We start from the raw sequence: 23529 nt of genomic DNA on the forward strand, positions 1-23529 counted from the left end.
CATTGAGGGTATTTGATTCAATTTTTTGCTTTGTTTGTGTGGATGCAGAATGACAACCAATTTTTTCTTTATGCTATTTTGCTATAAGGGTGCTGACAACCAATAGTTCTTTGTGAGCAGAAGAGCCTCGAGCAAGAGCTCCAAAGCATGAATTGCAGGCTGGAGGTAATAGAGAGAATGCCCCTTTTTGTTACTTTTTCTCCTATGTTTTCTTTTAGTTTTTGCAGAATCTGTGAATGATCTTTAGAGAAGAACTGGAGAGATCTCCTAATCTGTTCCAAGATAAAAGTTTTAATTTTTGTCTTTTTTAAAATGTTATTTGCTCTTATTTCGTGTATATGTCTGCTTGATCTAATATATGTATTTCATATTATGCAACTGTTAATTTGTCGACATAGCTTGAATATGATGGATGTGGTGTCACATTTTATTAGTTTGTATAAAGCTTACCTTTCACAATTCTTTCAGGTGAGGATATTTTCATTCTTTGCATCATGCCAATATTCTAGGTTCCAAATTCAAGATATATTGTTTACTTCTTATAAAATAGTAATACTCATGTATTTTCTTAAGTTGGGTGAAAGGTTGTGATAGTAATTTGCTACCTTAGGTTTAAGGCTCTTACCCAGTATATGTTGGTGACATGAACATGGTACTAGGATTTAAGGCTTTCAATAGTAATTTTTCTAAAAGTATTTTAAAAAAATATTTTAAAAATAATAAATAAAATAATTGATTCAATGGTAATTTTTCTAAAAAAAATATTTTAAAAATAAAAGATAAAATAATTGAATATACCGGCATACATACAATTGTGAAATTGTATATATATGAAATAATGCATTAAATTTTACATTGGGCCTTTGATTGTATAAATATAAGGGTTAATTGCCGAAAAAATCATATACTTTTTCGATTTTGGTTTTTTCCCATGACAAAAAAAATCTGAACAGAAATCCATGAATTGGAAAATTTATTGCATTTTTCCCCGCGTCTATTTTCCGGCGATCTTCGATGGAGCTCCGATCCAACGTGGCTGCCACATAACATTAATTTTCCACCTCACCTCCTCACAGCTCTATCATAGAAGATCAGCTCTGGCTGCCGCCAGAGTTTACCAAATCAGCTCTGGTTGCCCAAGGTAGAGAGTGACTTACCAAAACAAGCTCTGGCGCCAGAGCTTACCAAATCAGTTCTGGCTGCCTAAGGTAGAGAGTGACTTACCAAATCAGCTCTGGTTGCCCAAGGTAGAGAGTGACTTACCAAATCAGCTCTGGCTACCCAAGGTAAAGAGTGACTTACCAAATCCGCCAGAGCTTACCAAATCAGCTCTAGCAGCCCAAGGTAGCCAGAGCTCTGGTAGGGCTGAGCAAAACCAAACCGGAACCGCCAAACCGAACCGAACCGAACCAAACCGGGCGGTTTGATTCGGTTTTTGTAGTGAAAACGGTGCGGTTTGGTTTGAAAATTTTCAAACCGCCAGTTTTCGGTTTGGAAAAAACGGTACGGTTTATAAACCGAACCGAACCGAAATTTTTAATAATTTATTATAATATATTATATATTTTATAAATAATTAATATTAATAATATTAGAATTTTCAAACCCTATTCTCATTTCAGCCCTAGCCGCCCGCCTCTGACCTTTCCCCCATTGCAATTCTTATTCAATATTCAAGTTTCAATTTCTAGGGCTCCCTCCTCCCACTTCCCGTCGGGCCGCCGCAGCGCCACCGCCACCCCACCCCATTCTGGCAGAAGGCGACTGCCATCCCCACCAACAATCGCCGACCCAAGATCCCTGCCGGCGCGCCTCTTCGTCCAGTAGAGTTCCCCGCCGCTACGCCCGCCCAGGTCCCAGCAGTCGCGAGACTCACGACGTCGCCCAGCCATCCCGCGACGCCGTCGCCTAGGCCCGACCGAGCCTGCCTCGCCGCCCCACGCCGTGGCCCAAGCAAGAAGAGTGAGTTGGATATATACCTTGAAGACAAGAATGATATGACTACGGAAGAAAAGGCTTCTTTTAATATCTTAAGTTGGTGGAAGAAAAATCAACATAGATATCCTATTCTTTCACACCTTGCTCGAGATGTATTGTCAATGTCAATTTCCACGGTTGCTTCGGAATCCGCCTTTAGTTCCGGAAGTCGAGTGCTTGATCCTTTTAGGAGTTCTTTAGGTGCCGAAACTGTGGAGTGTCTCATATGCACTTAAGATTGGACTAGAAGATCAAGACAACCAATCACAATTGAAGAAGATTTGGAAAGCATTGAAAAACTTGAACAAGGTTAAAATATTTTAAATATTTTGCCCTATTCTTTGATTCTTGATTTCATACTCACTAATTTGTTGTTGGTTTTTACTTTTGTAGGTATGAAGAGTGTTGGCACAAGTGAGGTTGGGACCACCACTTTGGACTCCATGGAAGTAGAGGGGTGAAGATTGAAGATAATGAACAAGAAGACATGTTTATGATTCTTGTTATCTTGCTTATTATGCTATTTATGTTTTGGAATTGTAATTTGATACACTTTGCATTTTATTTTGTTGTGGTCTTGTGGACTTGTAGTTGTGTGTGTGGATTATATTTGTGGCGAACATTAGGTATGCATTTTGTGGACTTTTAAGTATGCATTTTGTTGAATTTATGCATTTTAAGGGCTGCCAAAATATTGTTACCAGGTTTTTGAATAAAAAAAAAATTGGAACGGTTTTAGGCCAAACCGAATCGAACCGAAATTTTACGGTTCGGTTTGGTTCGGTTTTTTCAAGTAAAACGGTTTGGTTCGGTTTGAAATTTTAGTTGGCGGTTTGGGTTCGGGTTGGTCAAAACGGTTCGGTTTCAACCCAACCCGCCCGAATGCTCACCCCTAAGCTCTGGTCTGCTACGTCATATCAAACATATTACTAACTGAATCCAAAACATCGAAATCATGCAACCGCAATATGACAACACTAACTTTATTGAAGCATGTCACGTAAACTTTTCAACGATTGAAAATATTAAAAAATGTTAAGTTTTCAACTACTTAAAAAACGATGACATAATTGCAATATTTCAAGAACAATACTAAAACTCTAGACTAAAATGAATACTCCTAAGATAATTCGATAATTATGTACACTTATGGGTGAACTTAAATTGTTTTATTATTAATTCAATTTTAGAGAATAAACCATTATATATATATATATATATATATATATATATATATATATCAATTTTAGGGGTGCACTGTAGTGAGATTGTTATTTTTTGTGAAATCATGAGTACAATGAAATGAATAAGACAATATATCTTTTGTGTAGGATTGCTAACACCATGGGATGGTTTTGAAGGTGGAAGAAGGGGGTATTTATAGATAAAATTGGTTGGGATAAATTTGAATTTGAATTTGAAAAAAAATAAATTAAATTTTGATCGAAACCGCCGGTTAACCGCCCAAAACCAGCGGTTTCTACCTCGGAGCCCGCAAAAGGTGTCTCCTAGCCCTGCCGCGCCAAGCCCGCCGGTTTTCGGGCCGAATCGCCGTGTCGCGGGTCGAGAATTTTGGAACCGTAACCGACCCGAGGCTATTGGCGGTTCCGTTTCCAGAACCGGCCCTTGGTCAACGAGTCGGGTTAGAACCGTTGACTCCAGGGCGATTCCGATTAGGCCATGGCAACACTATAATTCAGTATATAGTCTTACATAAGCTGCAAAATTACGGTGCTTAAAATTTTTACCTGGATTTGAATCCTAGAGGGAGCGAAAATTTTATATAATTAATTGAATTTCGTTATGCAGTCATTACAAGCGTTTTATGTCTTTTTTCTCTTTTTTATATACAACTGATATTTAATTACAAGCGTTTTATGCAACATATATATTGGCTTATGCAATCATTCTCCATTCACTACATTTGTCCAATCTCATTTGATCCTCTCTCTCTCTCTCTCTATATATATATATATATAGGGGTGGGCTAGAATAAAAACACTTTTAAGTGTATAAAATATAAATGATTTTCAGCCCTTAGATCATCAAGATCTACGGTTGATTCGTAACCCTGTTGGATGATTTTCATGTCCGTGTACAATATGTACACGAAATTAAATATTTTCACTTATTATTAGATTTATTAATTATTATATTATCGATGTTCGTTTATATTATATATTTCATTAAATTTTTAATTTGCTTTTATTACTTTGTATTTTTTTTTATCACTTAAATATATTTATAGATTTTTATAATACTCCTATTATGTATTACAAATACGTATGAATAATTGGACCGTGCATCGCACGAGTACAATACTAGTGTATATATATATATATATATATATATATATATAGGGGGCCGCTCCAATGAGACCCCCTAATTTTAGTGAGATCTAGGGCACGATCTGGTGCGTTTATTTTATCAATCCTATGACTAATATTGTATCTGGAGGGTGATTTTTTTTCGCAGTGTTCGAATCGTGGAGATAGCAGAATATTTTAAATTTTGTTATTCATCAATATATACTGCATTGTTCATCAGTATATATGTCTTATTCATTACGAATTTTTTAAATTTTATTTTTCATCAATATACGCATCTTATTCATTAGATATACGTTTTGTTCATTAGTATTATATATTTTATTCATTGTACTTATGTTACACGAAAATTAGGGGGTCTCACTGGAGCGCGCCCCTATATATATATATATATATATATATATATATATATATATATATATATATAGGGAGAGGTTCAAGAAAGAACCATAAATAAAAGAAGACCGGAGAACCATTTTCAGCCATTCGATCATCAAGATCTACGGTGGATGCATCATCTTGTTGGATGAATGCAGATCCTGGGTTCGAATCCTGAAGGGAGCATTTTTTTTTTAATTTTTTTAGTGCATTAATTTTAACAGCGAATGCATTAATTTTTACAGCGGATGCATTAGATTTGATGGTTCTCCCGTTCTCACAAATAAGAGCATCCACAGCGCCAGCGTCGAAGCCGGTGTCGATCCGGGGCGAAGGAGGCGGCCGCGCGCTGGAGACGCGCGCATATGCGAGGCTGTGTCGAAGCCTCAACCCGGGGCGAGAGGGGAGAGTGTATGGCACGTCCTTCGGACGCGCCCAATTTAAAAAAAAATTCAAAAATCGTTAATTTTGTTCAAGGGGGAAGGGGGAAGGAATGGAGTCTGTGTTTTTGCTGGAAAAGAGACGCAGATGGGGGGAAGGGGGAATGAATGGAGTCTGTGTTTTTGCTGGAAAAGAGACGCAGATAGGGGGGAAGGAATGGAGTCAGTGGGGAAAAAAAGAAGAAAAGTGGAGTCGGTGGGTGGGGAATTTTGTTTTTGTTTTTTTTTTTTTTTTTTCTTTTAAAATCTTAATTATTTAAATTATGTAATTTTTTTATTATTTAAATTATGTAATTTTTATTTTTATTGCAATGTTTAATTTAAATTTTAATGAAATTTGAATTAAAAATACATTTGGTCTCGTTTTGGTCCGATTGAGTCCTAGAAAATTAGTGTATTTTTTATTTTTTTATTGTATTTAAATTATGTCTTTAAATTATTGTAATGTTTAATTTTATTTTTAATGAAATTAGAAATTTAAAAATAAAAGTGTAAAAATATGAATTTTGTGGAAATGAGGATTTAAGCACCCACCTAAGACACAATGCATTGGAGAGGGGTGTGTCTTAGGTGGGGCCCACTCCTAAGACACCCCTCTAAGACACCACCATTGTGGATGCTCTAATGTAGTTCTCTCTAGAACCACACCCTGTATATATATATATATATAAAGATTTCTTACGCGCCAGAGTTGTTAAACCGCTGCACCGTCGTCGCCATAACATCGTTCCTCTCTCTCCGTTTCTCTCGTCGACTGGCATTGCCAATTGGCCATCTCGCTTCAAAGAGTAGAAATTCAACAATTTTCGTTGTCTTTTTCTACGGGCGCATGTCTAATGTGGTCCGATCTCGAAGTGCCCACCTAGTGTTCGATAAAATCACTAACAGATGCCCACCTCGTCAGAATTTACCAAACTGCAACGCCCACATTCCTGCATACAGAAACCGCCCCAATTTGGTAGACCCATTCGAAAATTTTGCACAAAATGATATCATAATATCATGGACATCGAGAATCTCGAATTTGGTTCGGAAAAATCGGCCCCAGGAGGCTGTAAGTTTGTTCAAATTGATGCTAGTCGATGGGCAAAGGCCAAATTTTGTGACGGTATTAAGTCTCATAAAAGCTGCTGGATCACTTGGTTGGAAAGATTTGGCGTGTGGGATTCATGGTTACTCTGTAAAAATGGGGTTGATCGAGTCGCAGGTAGCTGTTGCTACTGCACTTGTTGGTGTTTACTCTAATTGGGATATGGGGAGTGCACGGAAACTGTTTGAACAAACGCCTAACAGAGATGTGGTTCTGTGCAGTGCATTGGTTTCTGCAGCTGTGAGCAATGGAGAGTATTTGGAATCCTTTAAGTTGTTGGAGGAAATGTTGCTTTCTGATGTGCAGCCAAATCATGTAACGTTTTCGAGTGTACTTCCTGCTTGTGCTGAGTTAGGTGCATTGAAGATGGGGAGAGAAATTCATGGTTATTCCATCAAAAGGTCGTTTTACCATCATACTGTTCTTCACAATTCGATTCTGGATATGTACTCCAAATGCAGGCATTTGGAGGCGGCACTAGATGTTTTTGAACGTATGCAGAACAAGGATGTCGTTTCGTGGAGGATCATGATACGCGGTTGTGTTGAAAATGAGAGGCCGGGGAAGGCCTTGGAGATCTTTCTAGAACTGCTTGCTTGCTGTGGTGAAAATGTGGACGAACGTATCATCCAAGAAGTGATTGGAGCATATAAACAGTTGGATGAGAATTATTGCAGGCATGGATTTCATAGTCTTGTATTAAAAATGGGATTTCTTTCAAATGTTCCTTTGGTGACTGAACTTCTTCAACTCTATGCTAAATTTGGAGATATTGAGTCAGCCAGGAATTTGTTCGATTATCTTAACTGGAAAGATGTTGTTGCTTGGAGCGCTATGATTGCAGTTTATGCTCAAAGTGCACAACCTTATATGGCGTTTGATGTATTACGAAAGATGCAATTGGCCGACCAGAAGCCTAATGAGTTCACGTACGTTAGTTTATTGCTGGCTTGTAGTTCACTTGAAGCTCTGGAGATTGGCGAAAACACACATGCGCAGATAATAAAAGATGGATACTCAGCCAGTGCATATTTGACATCTGCACTGATTGATTTGTATTGCAAATTTGGAAAAATAGGGCATGCGGAGGCTGTCTTTGATGAAAATACCACCAAAGATTTTATATGTTGGAGTTCAATGATAAATGGCTACGCGGTTAATGGCTGTGGAGAGCTGGTTCTTGAGTGTTTTGCAAACATGCTATCTTATGGAATAACGCCTAATGATGTGGTTTTCGTATCAGTTCTCTCTGCCTGCAGTCACTGTGGGTTGGAGTATGAAGGTTGGAACTGGTTCCGTGGGATGGAAGCCAAGTATGGCATCAAGCCAAAACTTGCACATTATGCTTGCATGGTGGATATGCTTAGCCGTCAAGGAAGTATTGAAGAGGCTCTTGAATTTGTAAATAATATGCCTATGGAACCCGATAAGCGTATATGGGGATCTCTTCTTGCTGGATGCAGAAACTCTCATGGACCTAATGAAATTTTGGAAGATGTCGCCAAGAAACTCATCAGTTTGGACCCGGAGAATGCCAGCTACTATGTCATTCTCTCGAACTTGTATGCAGAGCAGGGTAGATGGAAGGAAGTCGAGAAGTTGAGAAAGACAATGGACACCAAATCACTGAAGAAAGTTGTGGGTTATAGTGCTATGAACTGAATCATATACAAATATTGTATGCTCTCCTAACCTGATCACAGATTGAATATTTTCTTACATACTCAGCTTCTTAAATACACTTTGTCTCAATGAAACAATTGTTTAGCTCATAGATAGCGCTAGAACAGGAGAAGAAAGATGAGAATGCATAGCCGGAGCTATGATTTCAACTAGAATTGGTCTTGTTTTATGATTCTATAGCATAAGATGATAGCCTTGAATGATTTAAATGGAATATCAACTAAGCTTCGAGGCTTTCAGACGTCATGAATTCAGCATGGAGCCGTTGGAGATTTTCCATTTTATCAGGTCAGAGCTCAATGGGAAGCAGTCTCTGCATTTGTAGGTTGTAATGCTCAAGTGCAAGCTACTGCATTGATAGATCTTTTCACCTTTGGTTTTGAGATTGTTCGTTGTTATTGTGATCTAGATTGATGTTCATTACTTACCTCCTCTCTTCAAATAAACTTTATGGCATTTTGCCAAAATATATCTCTTTGCTTTATTTTTTCGATCAAAAAAAAATCTCTTTGCTTTATTTTTTAGTTCATGTTGATGTTGATATATAGTGGTAACTGACCACATAATAAATGGAGTTTACATAACTGAAGTTTACACATTTACTGCTGCATTTAACCTCTCTATGCAACAGGTATTAAAAATACATTTAGATAAGGTCTCCCTCTCCTTGTATGAACAATGAGAAGAGTAAGGATAGGCAGGCATTTCTTGATCAAATGAAAGGTGCAATTCTTGAAGTGCTTCTTGTTAGCGCCAAAGGCATCGACCACGCCCATATTCTTGGTACTATGATCTCCTTAGCATACATAGAATTGGATAAATCGTCTCTCTTATTAACGTTGTTGGATATGCTATGTTGACAGGACACCCTGGTTACCATGTAATTGTTGAATGTGGCAGTCAAATATTCACAAGCAAGACTTCATCAGGTTTTCATAGAGTTGTTACTTGTTACCATTTCTGAGGAAATCGAACTTTTATCTAACTGTTGAACTTTTGCAGGAAACCGGGACAAGATCTACTGGAACGAGAAGCTTGTGTTCGAGCTGCCAGAATCCGAGCTGGAAACGCTGAGCCATCTGAAACTCAGGATTGTGAAAGAGGAACATTTGAGTGATGATGACTTTGTTGGTGAAACCATGCAAGTTTCCCTCACTTGTTTGTGTCGTTTTCTCTGTGAATTTTTCGCCTGGTTAAACGTCGTGCTCTTCTTTGCAGAATCTTCCTCAGAGGGATTATTGTGGAGGGGAACTACAGAGGGCTGACAGAAATCCTCCCTGCCCCTTTCAACGTGGTGCTTGAAGACGACACTTACAAAGGGGAGATGACCGTTGGATTGAAGTTCACACCGAATGTGAGTTTTCTGTATTCGTGCATACCAACCATCACCAGACGACGCTGAGTTTTTGTGGATTTCTGCAGATGGTTGTGAACGTGGAAGGGAAGCAATGCGTGAAGAAGGGAAATGAAGGAGGTGGATCGATATGCTCTGTGATCACAAGCATTTGGAAACTCAAGTGGTGGAGGCTTTTCTCTTCTTATAAGAATAGGTATCTCATAAACAACCATAAAGACAACTAGGAAGGCTATATATGCTGCAAATTTCATTTATTTCAACATGTATTGATATTGTTGGAAGATAAGTATGATGAAAAAAAAAAAACATCAATTGTAATTTTGGATTCTTAACCGTGATATTGGGGAATAAATGTGACCAATATGTTGTGCTACGTTTCAATATATATGCATTTATAAAAATTTTTAAAAAAAAGGAAGAAGAAGAAGGTAACGGTATAATAGATGTAAAGTTGGATCAGATTCAAGTAAAATAAATACTACTAGTAGTATAAAATAGTACTCATTTCGTTCACAAAAATAATCTTAAAAAAAATAATTTTAATAACGATAATTAATTGTATTGGGAGTAGAGGATCCACCATGTGATAGAAAGTTTTGAAAAATGAAAAAAGATTAATTTTTGTGACATCTCAAAATGGCAAAAAGATATTTTTCATGGATAGAGGAGGTATTAACTATGCACCAAATTCATTTTATTTTTGTTTCAATTTTTCAGTTAATAAGTACTCAGTTTATACCGGTTTCTCCACAATTAGAATAAAAATTTATTAATTTTTCATATTTAACAAAAAAAAAACGAGTACTTATTAAATTGATATTCCAATTCATAATGCCAAATTTCCATTTTTCAAGAAATGTAGTAAAAGAAAATATAGATCTAATCAAACAATGCTACCATACTTTTTTTTTTTTTAATTTATCATTGTATAAATAGCTGAAAAACGGTTGTCCCCTATCATCACTGTCACTTAATTGCGCATTAATTTATTTTATTATCGACAGTAAATACAGTTTTCAAGGAAAATTAAATTGTAATGAAGTTGGCCCGATTTGCATAAACAAATATCTTATTTCTTCTGAAAACCTTCTTCTTATAGTTATAGACTGATTATTTTAATTATTTATACCACCATTGACTATTTCTCAATTATTGAAACACTCCTTTAACTGATGCACGTTGCTGAGACCCATTTTGTGAACCTAAAAACAGGCAAATCATGATGTGCACGTCTATCACTTGGTACAAAGAATCTATATTTATTTAAATAAAATTCAGCCGTGTTCATATATATAAATATTAAGCAACAAATTAACACATTTTTATTTCAATTTTATACTCAATACCCAAATTGATAGAACGAACAACTTAATTACTTAATTAATTATGATTTTGTTGAAAAAAGAGAAAAGAAAAATCTAAACAAACCCTTGAAGCATAGGCGCCAACACAGGATCAGACCTCGTTAAAATCACGAATAACTTAATTACATAAAATTACACAATGCTCATTATTGAATAAAGGATACTAGTGTATCTGAAAAAATACATTATGGAATGTACACTTCACTTGATCTAATTAAATTTTTTATAAGAAACTAAGTCACCAAAAACGATACTTAATAAAATAATTACTTCTGAGGAGACTACATTAAAGTCATCATCTTTTTATATGTTATCTTTGGACTGCCCTTGAGCTCATGGAAGCATCCAAGACAGCACTCCGACCTCAAATAATTTTTAAAAAGTGACTAATAAATATTTCTATAATTATATAATTATTAGGTTATATAGTATATTGTACTAATATAACCCCCATCATTATTATTTCATTTGCAACTAACACACATCACGCCACTTTCCCAGCCAATCCTACTCCTATATTTCAATCCAAGTTTTTTGCCTCTCGTTCCAAAATTCAAACTAAATCTGCATCAAGCAACCAAAAAAGGGTTAGAGAATTTCTGGGTTTTTTTATCTAAAAAAAAAAACTTTTTTTTATCGTCAAAAAAATTGTTTCTTGATCAGTGGCTTGTAATTCAAGATTCTGGAAAGCAACAAAGAAGAAGAAAAAGTGTTGATGGACAGAGATGTTTCCCACTGTTCAAATTCAAAATCTTGTCACCATTAAAAGGTAAATAAAGAAAAAAAATATACCGTTGCTTCCTTTCCTAACTGTCGTTTTGGCTTTATTTATATTTTTGTTATTAATTTAAAAATCTCAGTTTTGTCCATCTTCACCATTTTGCTTTGCTTTATGCAAGAAAGCTTTGCTGAATTGTGCAGAAATTATTCAAACTTGTGAAACAGAAATAGTGACCTTTTTTAGCTTTTTTTTATCCTCTTTTTCTCAACCTTTGTTATGTGCAAGAATTTTGAGTGATTTTCCCGGGTAGTTAGGCTTTCAAATTCAAATCTTGAATTTATGTATATTATCTGAATTCTTGATAGGTGATCAGTCCAAATCATAAAAAAAAAAAGTTGGCATTTTTGGAAGTGAGAAATGGAGAGCATATCAAACAGTGATGAGAGCTATGATGTGGGATATCAGCCTTCACCTTCTTCAGCAGATCATTCGCTCGATTCGTTCGCCTACTGCCGGACTTACTCTGAGGCCTCAGCCTTCTCCGATGATCACAGCTGCTCCGAGGCCGCCTCTCCTCTCAGCTGGCAAGGCCTCAAGTCCCCTGCTCGAGCCGCCCTCTCGAGACTAGGCATGAGGCAGCTCAAGCATGGCTTGGATGATGAGATCATGGATCTAGGTGTGTGTGTGTGTGTGGGAATTCATGTACCAAGATTGAATTTTTTGTTTTTTTTGTCAATTGTTTTGATTGGAAATTAATTATTACAGAGCTGGAGTTGATGAAGGAGAGATTTTCAAGGCTGTTGCTGGGAGAGGACATGTCTGGGAGTGGTAAAGGAGTCTGCACTGCTGTAGCAATCTCAAATGCCATAACCAATCTTTATGGTATGTTTCTCTCTCTCTCTCCTCTCTCTCTCTCTCTCTCTCTGTCTGATTTTTTCATTATGCAATGCAGCTTCTGTTTTTGGTCAGCAGCAGAGATTGGAGCCACTGCATCATGAGAAGAAGCTCATGTGGAAGAGAGAAATGAATTGTCTATTATCTGTATGTGATTACATACTAGAATTCAGCCCCTCATTGCAGACATTAAAAGATGGGACTACTTTAGAGGTATTAAAAAAAAGAAAAAAAAAATCTTACAAAATGGGCAAAAAATTGTTGAATTTTCTTTCCTGCTACATTTTCATGCACTAAGTTGAAATTTTCACTTTGCAGGTGATGGCAAGCAGGCCAAGATCAGACATTCACATCAATCTCCCAGCCTTGAAGAAACTCGACGCGTTGCTCCTGGTAAAATCAATAAAATAATAATAATAATAATATATTTTTTTAAAAAAGATTGAAGCTCCGATGATGATGATGATTTGTGGAACAGGATGTGCTTGACAGCTTTCAGGAGACTGAGTTTTGGTATGCTGAGCAGGGGAGCATGTCGGGGAACTCGACCCGTTCTGGATCGTTCAGGAAGATCGTTCAGCCACAGCCACAACGGAACGAGGAGAAATGGTGGCTGCCCGTTCCCTGTGTCCCCCTCGGTGGCCTCTCCGAGAAAAGCAAGAAACATCTGAGGCAGAAGCACGACCGTGCCAGCCAGATTCACAAGGCAGCAATGGCGATAAACAGTGGGATTCTTTCTGAAATGCAGATTCCAGAATCATACATGTCTTCCCTGCCAAAGGTACTGATTTGAAAAATTCTTGATTCTGTAAAAAATCTGCAAAGAAAAGATGCTAAACAGTTTCTGCAATTATACTCAGAGTGGAAAAGCAATTGTGGGGGATACAATCTACCGCTACATGTACAATGCAGAGAAGTTCTCACCTGATCATCTGCTTGATTCTCTCAACATAAGCTCCGAGCACGAAGCCCTCGAGCTGGCAGACAAAGTGGAGGCTTCCATGCACACGTGGCGAAGGAAAATGTGCGTTGCTCACTCGAAATCATCATGGGACGTGGTTAAAGATCTTGTGTCCGACATAGACAGGAACGACAAGAATCATGTCTTGGCAGCAAGATCCGACACGCTCTTGTTCTGCTTGAAGCAGAGATATCCCGAGCTTTCACAAACTACACTGGATACGAGTAAAATCCAATACAACAAGGCAAGTTTCTCTGTCCAAATCACAAGATGAAATTTTCACTATGGATAATCATAATCATAATAATAATAATATAGAGATGATTGAACGTGTCGCGTTTTGCAGGATGTAGGACAGGCGGTGCTCGAGAGCTATTCAAGAGTGCTGGAAGGTTTGGCGTTTAACATCGTTGCTTGGATCGACGATGTACTGTTTGTAGATAAAACAATGAAAAGTCAGGAGTAGCAGCAGGTGATGGAAAGTAACAGGAATTCTTAGTGAAATTATTTGTTCTAGTATAGACAAGAAGAGAAGCCCTTCATAGACAATATTTTTGCTTTTCCTAATGAAGGGATCAAATCATCAATGTAATTATTTTTGCCTTTGCAGCCCTTCATAGTCTCTTTTTGCAGTCATTTTTCATGTACAAGTGTCAAGGACAAACACTAATTTGTTGAGTTTCAGTCATTCTACAACTAAAACCTCTCAACATAATCTTGTTTGGATCATGTTTAGGGATCCAAGAAGCACATCATTAGAGAAAAATCTCATGTAAATGATTGATATGAAAAAGAACTGCTACAGAAAATTCCATATTCCATAAACTATCCCTCTAAAGATTCTTGGAGTTTCATTACAGTCAAGAGTCCCCATTCCATGAAAATACGGAATCTTTAAAAACTTCTGAGTCTGGTTTTGTTTGAGTAGCAGAGGGAAAAGGTTCGGTTTGATGTTCCGACACTTCAGTTTCTTCTTCAAAAGCTCTCAAATCAAAAGAATCCTGCTGTGAATTAATAGTCTTACCATCCTTGGCACCTGTGACATCTCATCTTATCGTAACTGATTACACATAATTCCAACACGCTTTTGATATTTTCTTTAGGCTCGCTCTGAATAAGAGGACGAGAAACAGGAGCTTCACATCTTACACTTGTCACTCAACTTAAAATCCTCAATATAGATGGATTATTAATCTGGTATAAAGAACAAAGGCAACTAAGAGAACATATTACAACTTGTGAATAAGAAGTGATATATAACACATGCTCTGGCTTCGTCACATTTCAGGTATTACAGCATAAACTGAAAGCTACGTAGATGATGTAGCATTCTGTCAGAAGCAGCACTTGTTGGTTCCAAAGATTCAAAGGAACTGATTCCTCCTTCACATACGATGTAGATAGACCAGGCTGGATTTCTTAGGCAAAACTTACCAAAGGTGGCTAAAACATAGATAGAGTAAAGAAATACAGAAATTGGAATTAAGCTCTTACTTCTATGTAAGTTGTAACACTAATTTTGAAAAGGAAAAAAGAAAAAAAAAAGTATATTAGGAACTAAGCCTTATCCCATGAGTAATAAATTCAGAATTGAAAGAGGTAATATATCTCTTTCTCAACTGAACCTATTCTCACTGTCATGAAGCTCTTTATTTTTTATCTTTTACTCCCTTTGTCCCCCAAATAACTATCTAACTTTCCTTTTCGATCCGTCCCCAAAATAATTTCCCTTTCTATTTTTAGATTATACCACATCATTAATATTACCCCATTTACCCTTACTTTTCATTTTTCACATTTTCATCTTAAAACTCGTGCCCTCCCTTCAAGGAAATTATTTTGGGGACGGGAGGAGTATTTATTATGTATATACATATATATTTTTTAAAGTTCAAAAAGCTCTCTCTAATGACAAAAAAAGGACTCAATATTTAATTATCTTACATGGTAAATAAAGTTTCATAATCAAGCCTAGGAACTAGAATAATCTTCTATCCTTCATAAGAGTATAAAACAAATACCCAACACTAATATAAACATGGTTCCAAAGCAATAACAGAAGTTACTGCTTTTGTTTTCCATGCTTATCAATATCCTAAATCTTCTCCGCGAAAGTCTAATGTAATTTTCTTCGAGACCAAACACTAAACCAGCATCCATGATAACTGTATTCTTTTAACTACTATATCTAAACTTTACCCACCATTGCAACTTTTGCCTAACAAATCCATCCAGATCTAACATTTTATCGTCTGTGAGAAGGGTGAGTGCTTGAACCTTTAAACCAGCAGAAATGCTTGGTGCAGCAAAGAGATTTTTGAATTTTTTAGTTCTATAACAAGGAACTAGGAAAAGGGGGCTAGCTATAAATGGTTTAAAACTGATGCAAATATGTTATGCCGTGATTCAGGATACGATAAAAAACTTGTAAGGCAGTTGCACATACCAAAGCGGCCAGCTTACCAAACTGATGCCGAAGAATCTTAGTACACGTAGGATGAGTTCGTTATGATGGCTAGAACAAAGATTCACTCTGTAAGACTATAACGACAAGATTCTGTAAGCTAGGAACTGCAAGAAATCAGGGAAACCTGCGCATTTACTAAACCTCATTAGAACTCATAAGCAGGAAAGATTATAACAATCCCAACAAAAGATGATTAGTTTTTGCACAGTTTAAATGAAGCTTAATGTCAGCCACAAATGTCACACAAGATTCAAATAACTGACACAAATTAGATCCCTTAAACAAATAAAACATTTTTTTCCCTGTTTAGTGGCTTTTGGTGTCTGCATTTATCTGATTATTTGTCACTAATACAAATGGATTTAGGTCAAACAAAATCATACTACTAAACAGAATCTCCCTCTTGAGCTATAATACTGCAGCAACAGCAATAAAAACTGATTCTTTAAAGTTTACAGCATACAAGGATCTAATCAAACAAAGAAGAACTCAATAACAAATGCAGATTCTCGCAAAAAGAAGATAATAAAAATAAAAAATAAAAAACAAGTTCCAAATTCGTAAACTTGTCACAAATCCAAAAACAATAATCAGAAATGCAAGAAATATATCTTCATCTACCAGAAAATCATAAAAAATAAAAAATCAAAGCCTTGAGCTACTTGTTAAAACCTTATGACTAAACCATCTGCTTTCGACTGAAAAAAAAATTTGATTCTTGCAATTGAAACACACAGAGAGAGAGAGAGAGATGAGCAATTAGGGTTACACTGATACAGTTTAAATAGGGAAGAAAAATATGTGAAATTAATTGCAGTAATTCAAGTGAAGAATCTACAGCTAATGAATTGAAGGCCACTGGAATCAGGTTTTCACCATCTGCCAACGATTTATTACCTTTTGTAGGCACCTCTCAAAATTCAGTTTTAACAGATATTGAAACTTCTGTGATTTGTTGTCTCATATTCAGATTTACAATTAATTACACATTGCGACTCTTATTTTGACAATCTTTCTGAAATTTCCACTTAAATATAAAAAATCTTAAGACAAATTGTAGATCGTACAGAAATTAATGAATCATGATTCATGAATCATAATTATTATAATAATTAGGCATACTTATTTTAGTATAATATTTATCTGTAATATTATTACTTAATATCGGTTGTAATATGCTATATTTACACAGACATATATATAAACTATTTTTTTAAGGAATATAAACTAAATAAATTGTTAAAAAATTTGTGTCAGAACATAATTAATAACGATTAACTTAATTATTAATTATATTAATATATAGTGATATATATGTAATTAATTTGATTAAAAAAATCATATTTAACCAACCTATTTTAGTGTCAACCAATTTTGAGTTGGACTGGTTCTAGTTTTTAATATAAACTTTAAAAAATGTAAAAAAAAAATATATCAATTTATTGATGATAGTAATTTTAACACGAATTTTATTTTCGATCAAAGTAAAGCTTACTTAGCATGTCGGATTGTTGATGTGGACAAATCAATTTGTAGTAATTTTAACATGAAAATTGAATTGTCGGATTATATTAAATTGTAAGATATTTATTTTGGTTCATCTCGAATTGTATCTATGAAAGTAAATAGAATTCGTGTGAGAATTACTACAACTAATAAATTGATGTATTTTTTGAAACTTTTTTAGGTTCATGTTAAAATATATATATATATATATATATATATATATATGGTTGAGTTCTGGTGGATCCCTATGCTTATAATAGATCCGTAGATCCAAATCTAGACCACACATTTATGACATGTGGCGCATCAAGATGGTGACAAGTGGCAAGGCATTTCAAGGCAAAATCTGAAGAGGGGTAAAATTGGAATTTAATTTTTGAAATTAAAAAAAAAAATAGATTTTCTCAAAATAGGTATATTTTAGATGCATAAAGTTTCATACGAGAATGCATGAATTTTCATATAAAAATGCATAAAGTTTCATATAAAAATGCACAAGATTTCACCCCACCCCCCACACCCCTGAACCCCACCCCACCCCAGAACCCCACCCCCCCCTAAAAATTTTTTTTTTATATTTTTTTAAAAACTGATTTTCTGACCACTGACCCACCCCTACCCCCACAAAATTTTTTTATTATTATTTTTTATTTTCTTAAAAACTGATTTTCTGACCACTGACCCCCCCACCCCCCACCCACCCCCCAAATTTTTTTTTAAATCAGTTTTTAAAAAAATAAAAAAAAAATTGGGGGAGGGGGGGGGGTGGGGGTGGGCCAGCAATCAGAAAATCAGTTTTTGAAAAAAAAAATTTGGGGGTGGGGGAGGGGTGGGGGTGGGGGGGTGGGTGGGGTGGGGTGGGGGTGGGGCAGGGGTGGGGTGGCGAAACTACCAGATTTATTAAAATGAAATGCATTTTTTGTATAATTTTATGCATTTTTATGTGAAAATTTTATGCATTTTTGTTTGATTTTATATGCATGTGAAACATGCCTATTTTTGGGGGGTGGTAATGGGGAGGGTTGGGGGGTGGTGTGGGCTGGATTGGGGGGTGGTATGGGGTGGGGTGGTGAAAATACCAAAACTGAAAAAATTAAATGCATTATTCTATTCAAAGTTATGCATTTCATGTGAAAACTTTATGCATCTTTGTGTGAAACTATATGCATCTAAAATATTATCTATTTTGAGAAAATCTAAAAAAATATATATTTTTTTTTAATTATTAAATCCGAAAATTACATTCCAATTTTACCCCTCCAGATTTTGCCTTGGAATGCTTGGAAGCTCCTTGCCACGTGTCATCATCTTGATGCGCCACATGTCATAAATGTGTGGTCAAGATTTGGATCTAGGGATCTATTATAAGCATTGGGATCTATATGATCTCATTCCTATATATATATATATATAAGAAAGAACCATAAATAAAAGAAGACCGGAGAATCATTTTCAGCCATTCGATCATCAAGATCTACGGTGGATGCATCATCTTGTTGGATGAATGCAGATCCTGGGTTCGAATCCTGAAGGGAGCATTTTTTTAAAATTTTTTTAGTGCATTAATTTTAACAGTGAATGCATTAATTTTTACAGTGGATGCATTAGATTTGATGGTTCTCTCGTTCTCACAAATAGTGTAGTTCTCACAAATATATATAATTGGTTAAAAGTTGGTGTATTTATGAGTCAATGACCCTTTTCTTTTTAATTATAATCTTCAATAGCTTACGTAGATTTCTGCATATTTTTTATTTATGATAATTAATTTAAATATAAAATTAACACACATCTTATGATACTATATATTTTAATCATAATATATATGTGAGATATATATTAAAGTGAGTTACTCAAATTACATGTGTCTAATTTTAATATAATTTGTGTAACTAACTTAATTACTTATATATATATATATACATATATATATATATATATGATAAACACTCATTTTGCATTATTTTTAGGAGTGTTTAAGTGTTCAAAGTACTAGAATTATGCTTGGTTGTGATATCATTTGGTTTAAGTTTCATATTCTTTTGTCATATTACTTTTGGGTATGGTTTTGGTCATTTTGTTATAGGTTTGAGTGTTTTGAAAGCTACATATGGATGTTGAAGATCCAAGTTTCAAGTTACAAGTGTTCCGGATGAGAAAATCGACGAAACGAGCTTGAAGAGCTCGAGAAAAGGAGAAAACGGAATTTCCGGCGATCAACCGGCGACCTAGCCGGCGACCGCCGGCCTGTGAAGACATTTTGTGCAGTAGCCGGCGACCCAGCCGGCGCCCGCCGCTCAGCCCGCCGAGAAATCGGCGTGGCTGGCGATCAGGCGGCGCCCGCCGGGCGCCCGCCGCGCGCTGAAGGAAATTAAAGAAGAAACCGGCGACCGCCGCCTGCCCGCCGAGGGGTCGCCGTCTGCCCGTTATTTTACGTTTTAATTCGTTTTTAAAGTCCTTTTCGAGCTCAAACTCTGTAGTTTTACCCTGGCACTATATATAGGTCTTCCTTATACCTATTCAGGGTTCCGAGTTTTAGTTTTTCAGTTCCTAGACTTTAATTTTTCTAGTTTTATAGCTTTAGACTATTTTAGTTTTCCAGTTTTCAAGGCTTGGATCAAGATTGAAGATTCAAGCCGCTACAATCGTTTTTCATTCGGTTTTTATACAATTTAGTTTTTATAATTGCTTTCTTTTTAATCATGTTTATGTTTTATTTTAGCATGTCTGGCTAGTTTTCTTTAGCTGATTCTAGGGTTTGTAAATAGTTGATTGAATTTATGTGATTTATTTGTTAATACCTTTGTGTCTTCCAGTTTATGATTCATAATTCCTGGTGCTTAATTTTCTTGTGAATTATCTGATCAATAGTTTGCATGTGTAGCTATTCGGTTTGAGACCTAGCGGAGATAACTGTTTAGCGGATTCAGGAATGTATGATATGATTTTAACCTTGAGACCTAACGGAGATAGGTGGATCATAGGGAGCTATTCTTAGGAGCTATTGGGAGTTAGTAGATTTTCTTGAGACCTAACGGAGATAGATATTTTACTAATCTACGATCGTTGCTGCTCTAGCGAGAGTGATTGATTAATTAAGTGATCTCTCATCATAACTGGATTAAACTGGTACATAGGATTAATAGATTTATTATGTGGATTTAGTTAATGAATTTACTACCCTAGGATCAGTTGTCTTTATTGTTTGAATTTTCCTACGATCTTTTAATTATTGTTATTTGAGTTTTAGTTTAAGTTTATTAAATTTCCTTCATAATCGTTTTACTTGCATATTGTGAGAGTCTGTGTAGGAGATAGATAGAGTGATTTCGTCTTACAGTCTCTGTGGATACGATACTCTGCTTGCTATTTCTGTGCTACGATTACACCGTGTTAGTTGCGGTATTTTTGTTGCTAATAAAATAGTGATCAATATACATGATGTTATTGTAATAATTATACATTTTAAAATATACTACTATTAAATTTTCTCACCCAACTCATAATATTAAATTTGAAATTTTATTTTATCAGAATTTAAAGGAGAAAGTATTTTTTTTATTTCCGCCTAAACTGCGAATTCTACATCTATTTATTTATGGGCAAAGGTGCACATTAGCCCGTGGACTGCACCCCCTATAGCTTTTACCCCCCATACTCGGTCAAAGCGCGTTGACCTCCCTATAGTCTCAAAAAAATGGTGCAAATAACATCCCACCCCAAACGGATGTTTAACGCCGTTTTCCCCATTTTTTTTATTTTTTTATTCGTCCGCCAGCTCAACACCTATGTGAGATTCTGCTTCTGCATGAATATCAATGCCAAACATTTTCTAAAATTTCCTCTTTTCCAACCATCTAGGGTTTCGGAAAGATCGTCCCCGATCGATGGGAGTTCACCAATGACTTCTTCAAGAAGGGGGAGAAGCACCTGCTCTACGAGATCCACCGCCGGAAAACGTCGCAGCCGCAGGTGCCGCACCACCACCACCCCATCACTGGCCAGGGCTTTTTCCCCTACCCCAGCCGTCTCAGCATCTCCCCCACCGATTCGGACGACCATCCATGGGCCGAGTCGCCGCCGCCGCTGGCGTCCCCCACCGTCGGCGGATACCACAGCGTCAACACCGCTGCGTCGTTGACGGTGCTCTCTGAAGACAACGAGAGGCTGAGGAGAAACAACAGCATGCTCATGTCGGAGCTCACGCACATGAGAAAACTCTACAATGACATCATCAACTTCGTGCAGAACCACGTGAAGCCTGTGGCTCCCAGCAATTCCTATCATTCATCTCTATTTCTCCCGACCTCATCGCCGCCCTCGGCCGCCTCCACAATGCTGCATAAGCCGCTCACTAATTTGATCGGATACCAACATATGAATGGAGGCGGAAACCCTAAACAATTTCGGTGTGGGGTGGGGCCCACAGCGAATAAGAAAATAAAAACAAAATAGAAAAAACGGCGTTAAACATTCGTTTGGGGTGGGGTGTTACTTGCACCCTTTTTTCGAGACTATAGGGAGGTCAACGCGCTTTGACCGAGTATGGGGGGTAAAAGCTATAGGGGGTGCAGTTTAGGGGCTAATGTGCACCTTCGCCCTTTATTTATTGAAAAAAGATGTATTATTTCAATTGAAAAGTTTAATTCTTTGTTTGCCTAACTTAATTAATTTCTCCAAATGCATATGGATAATTATATGGCATAATCCTTGTTCATTAGATGATTGTTGGTAGATTTTTTTTTATTTTATCAAAATACAAAATTTTAAAACTAGATATTCATAAAAATATAAAAATGTCATAAATATATATAGTATAACTAACACACACACACATAGGTATAAATTAGGGTGTGGTCTATACTTATATTATATATATATATATATATATATATATATATATATATATATATATTTGTTTATAGTAGAATCTTTTTATGTGTTATTTTGTTTTGATGCAAGATTTTCTTGACTAATAATAATAATAATAAAATGCTTTAGAATACAAAATTTCAAGTCCAAGAACATGCCAATTATATGAAGAAATCACTAAATTAATCCCTCACAAAAACTAACAGAAATCAGTCATAATAATTAGCTACTTACTTCAATCAAAACATAAGATTAATTTTACAAACACAACCTTCTCATGATCCACCAATTTCCCTCCTCCCCTTAAAAAAAAAACAAAAAAAACACACACACACAGAGAATTTGTTGAGTAGCAGCAGCAGCAGCACATGAAGAATTGATGAGATGAAAAATTAATTTGCCAATTATTTAGATTTCAGACATCAGTGAAGCGACCTTTCCCGAGTCGGAGCGGCGTCAACGGCTTCCTAATCGCAGTATCCTTGAAAGCTTGGACGATGGATTTGCATGTAACCATGGCGGAATTGGAATCTTCAGCCTTCCTCTCCTCCAAACACTTCTTCATCAGCGCTTCATCGTGCAAACCACCCACATTCTCTCTCTCTCTCTTCTCGTCGTCGCCAACATTCATTGTTTCTGCTTCTCACGAAAGTAAAAAGGGGATTTTACTACTTTTATAGACGTCACAATGTTTAGCGTATTTTATAAGAGACAAACCAAATAATAGAGGAGGGATGAATATATATATACACATATTTATAAGATATAGGCACAAATCCATATATTTTAATGTAAGAAGTGTAATGGGAATAAAATATATAGGATACACATATTTTATTTTATAAGAATATATTAATTCATTATATATACATTAAATCTATTTAATATATATCTATAGCTATTGAATAAGACCTATAAATAAATATCTCTATCGAATTAAAGATTATATATATTGATTTTTATCTGATTTCATCTTCTATACTGCTAAATATGATAGCAATAAAATACGATAGAAAAAAAAAATCACTTTTTGGAGGATATATTTATCAAAAAAAAGTAAAAGAGATGAATAAAAATATTATTTTTCAAGTGAAAATAAAGATTATTATTTGTGAGCTACAATAATATCTGATGTAATAAGGAGTGATGTAAAGGTGTTTGTTGTTTATTGATTTTTTATTTTTTTTAAATGGCCCATTGAAATGAGATGTTCAAAAAAAAATATAACATATTAAATTGAATGTTAAAAGAGTATTTTATTTATTTTGTAGTGAGATAATTCGTATTCTAGATATTTCTTATTTTGGACAATAAATTTTGTGGTGTATATAAGCTACGCTAATTCTGGAAAGAATTACTAGTACATAAACTACGTAAAAATAATCTTCTAAAAAAAACTACGTAATAAAAATAAGAGGAATCTTGTGGGAGACTTTTTATGAGCCATAATTCGTAATATAGTTAATACTAATAAAATAATAAATATGTGATT

The 23529-nt window shown here is 35.7% G+C and overlaps 5 protein-coding genes and 1 long non-coding RNA gene across 14 annotated transcripts in view; 5 read left to right on the top strand and 1 right to left on the bottom strand.

Moving 5' to 3' along the window:
* LOC130999068 (uncharacterized) overlaps positions 1–6814 on the top strand; it is a 27591-nt gene extending 20777 nt beyond the window's left edge. Inside the window, exon 2 of one of the 2 annotated variants that reach the window (XM_057924540.1) lies at positions 6674–6814. The gene's annotated coding sequence lies outside the window, so the exon portion shown is untranslated. The other variant, XM_057924539.1, reaches the window with a different exon arrangement.
* LOC130999067 (pentatricopeptide repeat-containing protein DOT4, chloroplastic-like) lies at positions 5800–8364 on the top strand. The gene is made up of 2 exons (XM_057924538.1): positions 5800–7890; positions 7981–8364. The coding sequence occupies exon 1, from the start codon at positions 5952–5954 to the stop codon at positions 7872–7874; it is 1923 nt and encodes a 640-aa protein (XP_057780521.1). The 5' UTR covers positions 5800–5951; the 3' UTR covers positions 7875–7890; positions 7981–8364.
* On the top strand, positions 8048–9625 carry LOC130999070 (elicitor-responsive protein 3). Its single transcript, XM_057924542.1, has 6 exons — positions 8048–8183; positions 8527–8678; positions 8759–8824; positions 8898–9036; positions 9114–9249; positions 9318–9625. The coding sequence occupies exons 2-6, from the start codon at positions 8567–8569 to the stop codon at positions 9474–9476; spliced, it is 612 nt and encodes a 203-aa protein (XP_057780525.1). The 5' UTR covers positions 8048–8183; positions 8527–8566; the 3' UTR covers positions 9477–9625.
* Positions 9626–11068: 1443 nt separating this feature from the next.
* On the top strand, positions 11069–13888 carry LOC130999071 (rop guanine nucleotide exchange factor 3). 4 transcript variants are annotated; one of them, XM_057924545.1, is made up of 9 exons: positions 11069–11203; positions 11296–11385; positions 11703–12013; positions 12103–12219; positions 12290–12444; positions 12550–12624; positions 12710–13012; positions 13092–13436; positions 13539–13888. In XM_057924545.1, exons 3-9 carry the CDS (start codon positions 11755–11757, stop codon positions 13656–13658), a joined length of 1374 nt encoding a protein of 457 aa, XP_057780528.1. In that variant the 5' UTR covers positions 11069–11203; positions 11296–11385; positions 11703–11754; the 3' UTR covers positions 13659–13888. The 4 variants fall into 4 exon arrangements, with proteins under 4 accessions (XP_057780528.1, XP_057780527.1, XP_057780529.1 ...); XM_057924543.1 differs by having other exon boundaries at positions 11094–11203; positions 11280–11385; XM_057924544.1 differs by having other exon boundaries at positions 11069–11385.
* Positions 12349–16744, bottom strand: LOC130999072 (uncharacterized). Of its 5 annotated transcripts, none has more exons than XR_009093403.1 (3): positions 16557–16717; positions 13156–15783; positions 12349–13064 (listed from the first exon to the last, which is right to left on the bottom strand). It is a non-coding gene; the product is annotated as an uncharacterized LOC130999072 (long non-coding RNA). The 5 variants fall into 5 exon arrangements; XR_009093401.1 differs by having other exon boundaries at positions 12349–13003; positions 16557–16716; XR_009093404.1 differs by lacking the exon at positions 16557–16717 and adding an exon at positions 16498–16549 and having other exon boundaries at positions 12349–13048.
* A 4118-nt stretch (positions 16745–20862) lies between these two features.
* On the top strand, positions 20863–21620 carry LOC130998668 (heat stress transcription factor B-4-like). Its single transcript, XM_057924082.1, has 2 exons — positions 20863–20955; positions 21027–21620. Exons 1-2 carry the CDS (start codon positions 20863–20865, stop codon positions 21618–21620), a joined length of 687 nt encoding a protein of 228 aa, XP_057780065.1.
* Positions 21621–23529: the final 1909 nt, after the last annotated feature.

The sequence above is a fragment of the Salvia miltiorrhiza genome, chromosome 8 (genome assembly GCF_028751815.1).
Source record: "Salvia miltiorrhiza cultivar Shanhuang (shh) chromosome 8, IMPLAD_Smil_shh, whole genome shotgun sequence".
In the NCBI taxonomy this organism is placed as follows: Eukaryota; Viridiplantae; Streptophyta; class Magnoliopsida; order Lamiales; family Lamiaceae; genus Salvia; species Salvia miltiorrhiza.

Excerpts from the sequence above, each read along its gene's own strand:
- LOC130999071 (XM_057924544.1), top strand. The coding sequence starts at position 11,755 with ATGGAGAGCATATCAAACAGTGATGAGAGCTATGATGTGGGATATCAG. Across the intron at positions 12,445-12,549 it reads AAGATGGGACTACTTTAGAG|GTGATGGCAAGCAGGCCAAG; the intron begins GTATTAAAAAAA and ends TTCACTTTGCAG. Across the intron at positions 13,013-13,091 it reads ACATGTCTTCCCTGCCAAAG|AGTGGAAAAGCAATTGTGGG; the intron begins GTACTGATTTGA and ends AATTATACTCAG.
- LOC130998668 (XM_057924082.1), top strand. The coding sequence starts at position 20,863 with ATGGTGCAAATAACATCCCACCCCAAACGGATGTTTAACGCCGTTTTC. Across the intron at positions 20,956-21,026 it reads TCCGCCAGCTCAACACCTAT|GGTTTCGGAAAGATCGTCCC; the intron begins GTGAGATTCTGC and ends CCAACCATCTAG.
- LOC130999067 (XM_057924538.1), top strand. The coding sequence starts at position 5,952 with ATGTCTAATGTGGTCCGATCTCGAAGTGCCCACCTAGTGTTCGATAAA.
- LOC130999070 (XM_057924542.1), top strand. The coding sequence starts at position 8,567 with ATGAACAATGAGAAGAGTAAGGATAGGCAGGCATTTCTTGATCAAATG. Across the intron at positions 8,679-8,758 it reads CGACCACGCCCATATTCTTG|GACACCCTGGTTACCATGTA; the intron begins GTACTATGATCT and ends CTATGTTGACAG. Across the intron at positions 8,825-8,897 it reads CACAAGCAAGACTTCATCAG|GAAACCGGGACAAGATCTAC; the intron begins GTTTTCATAGAG and ends GAACTTTTGCAG.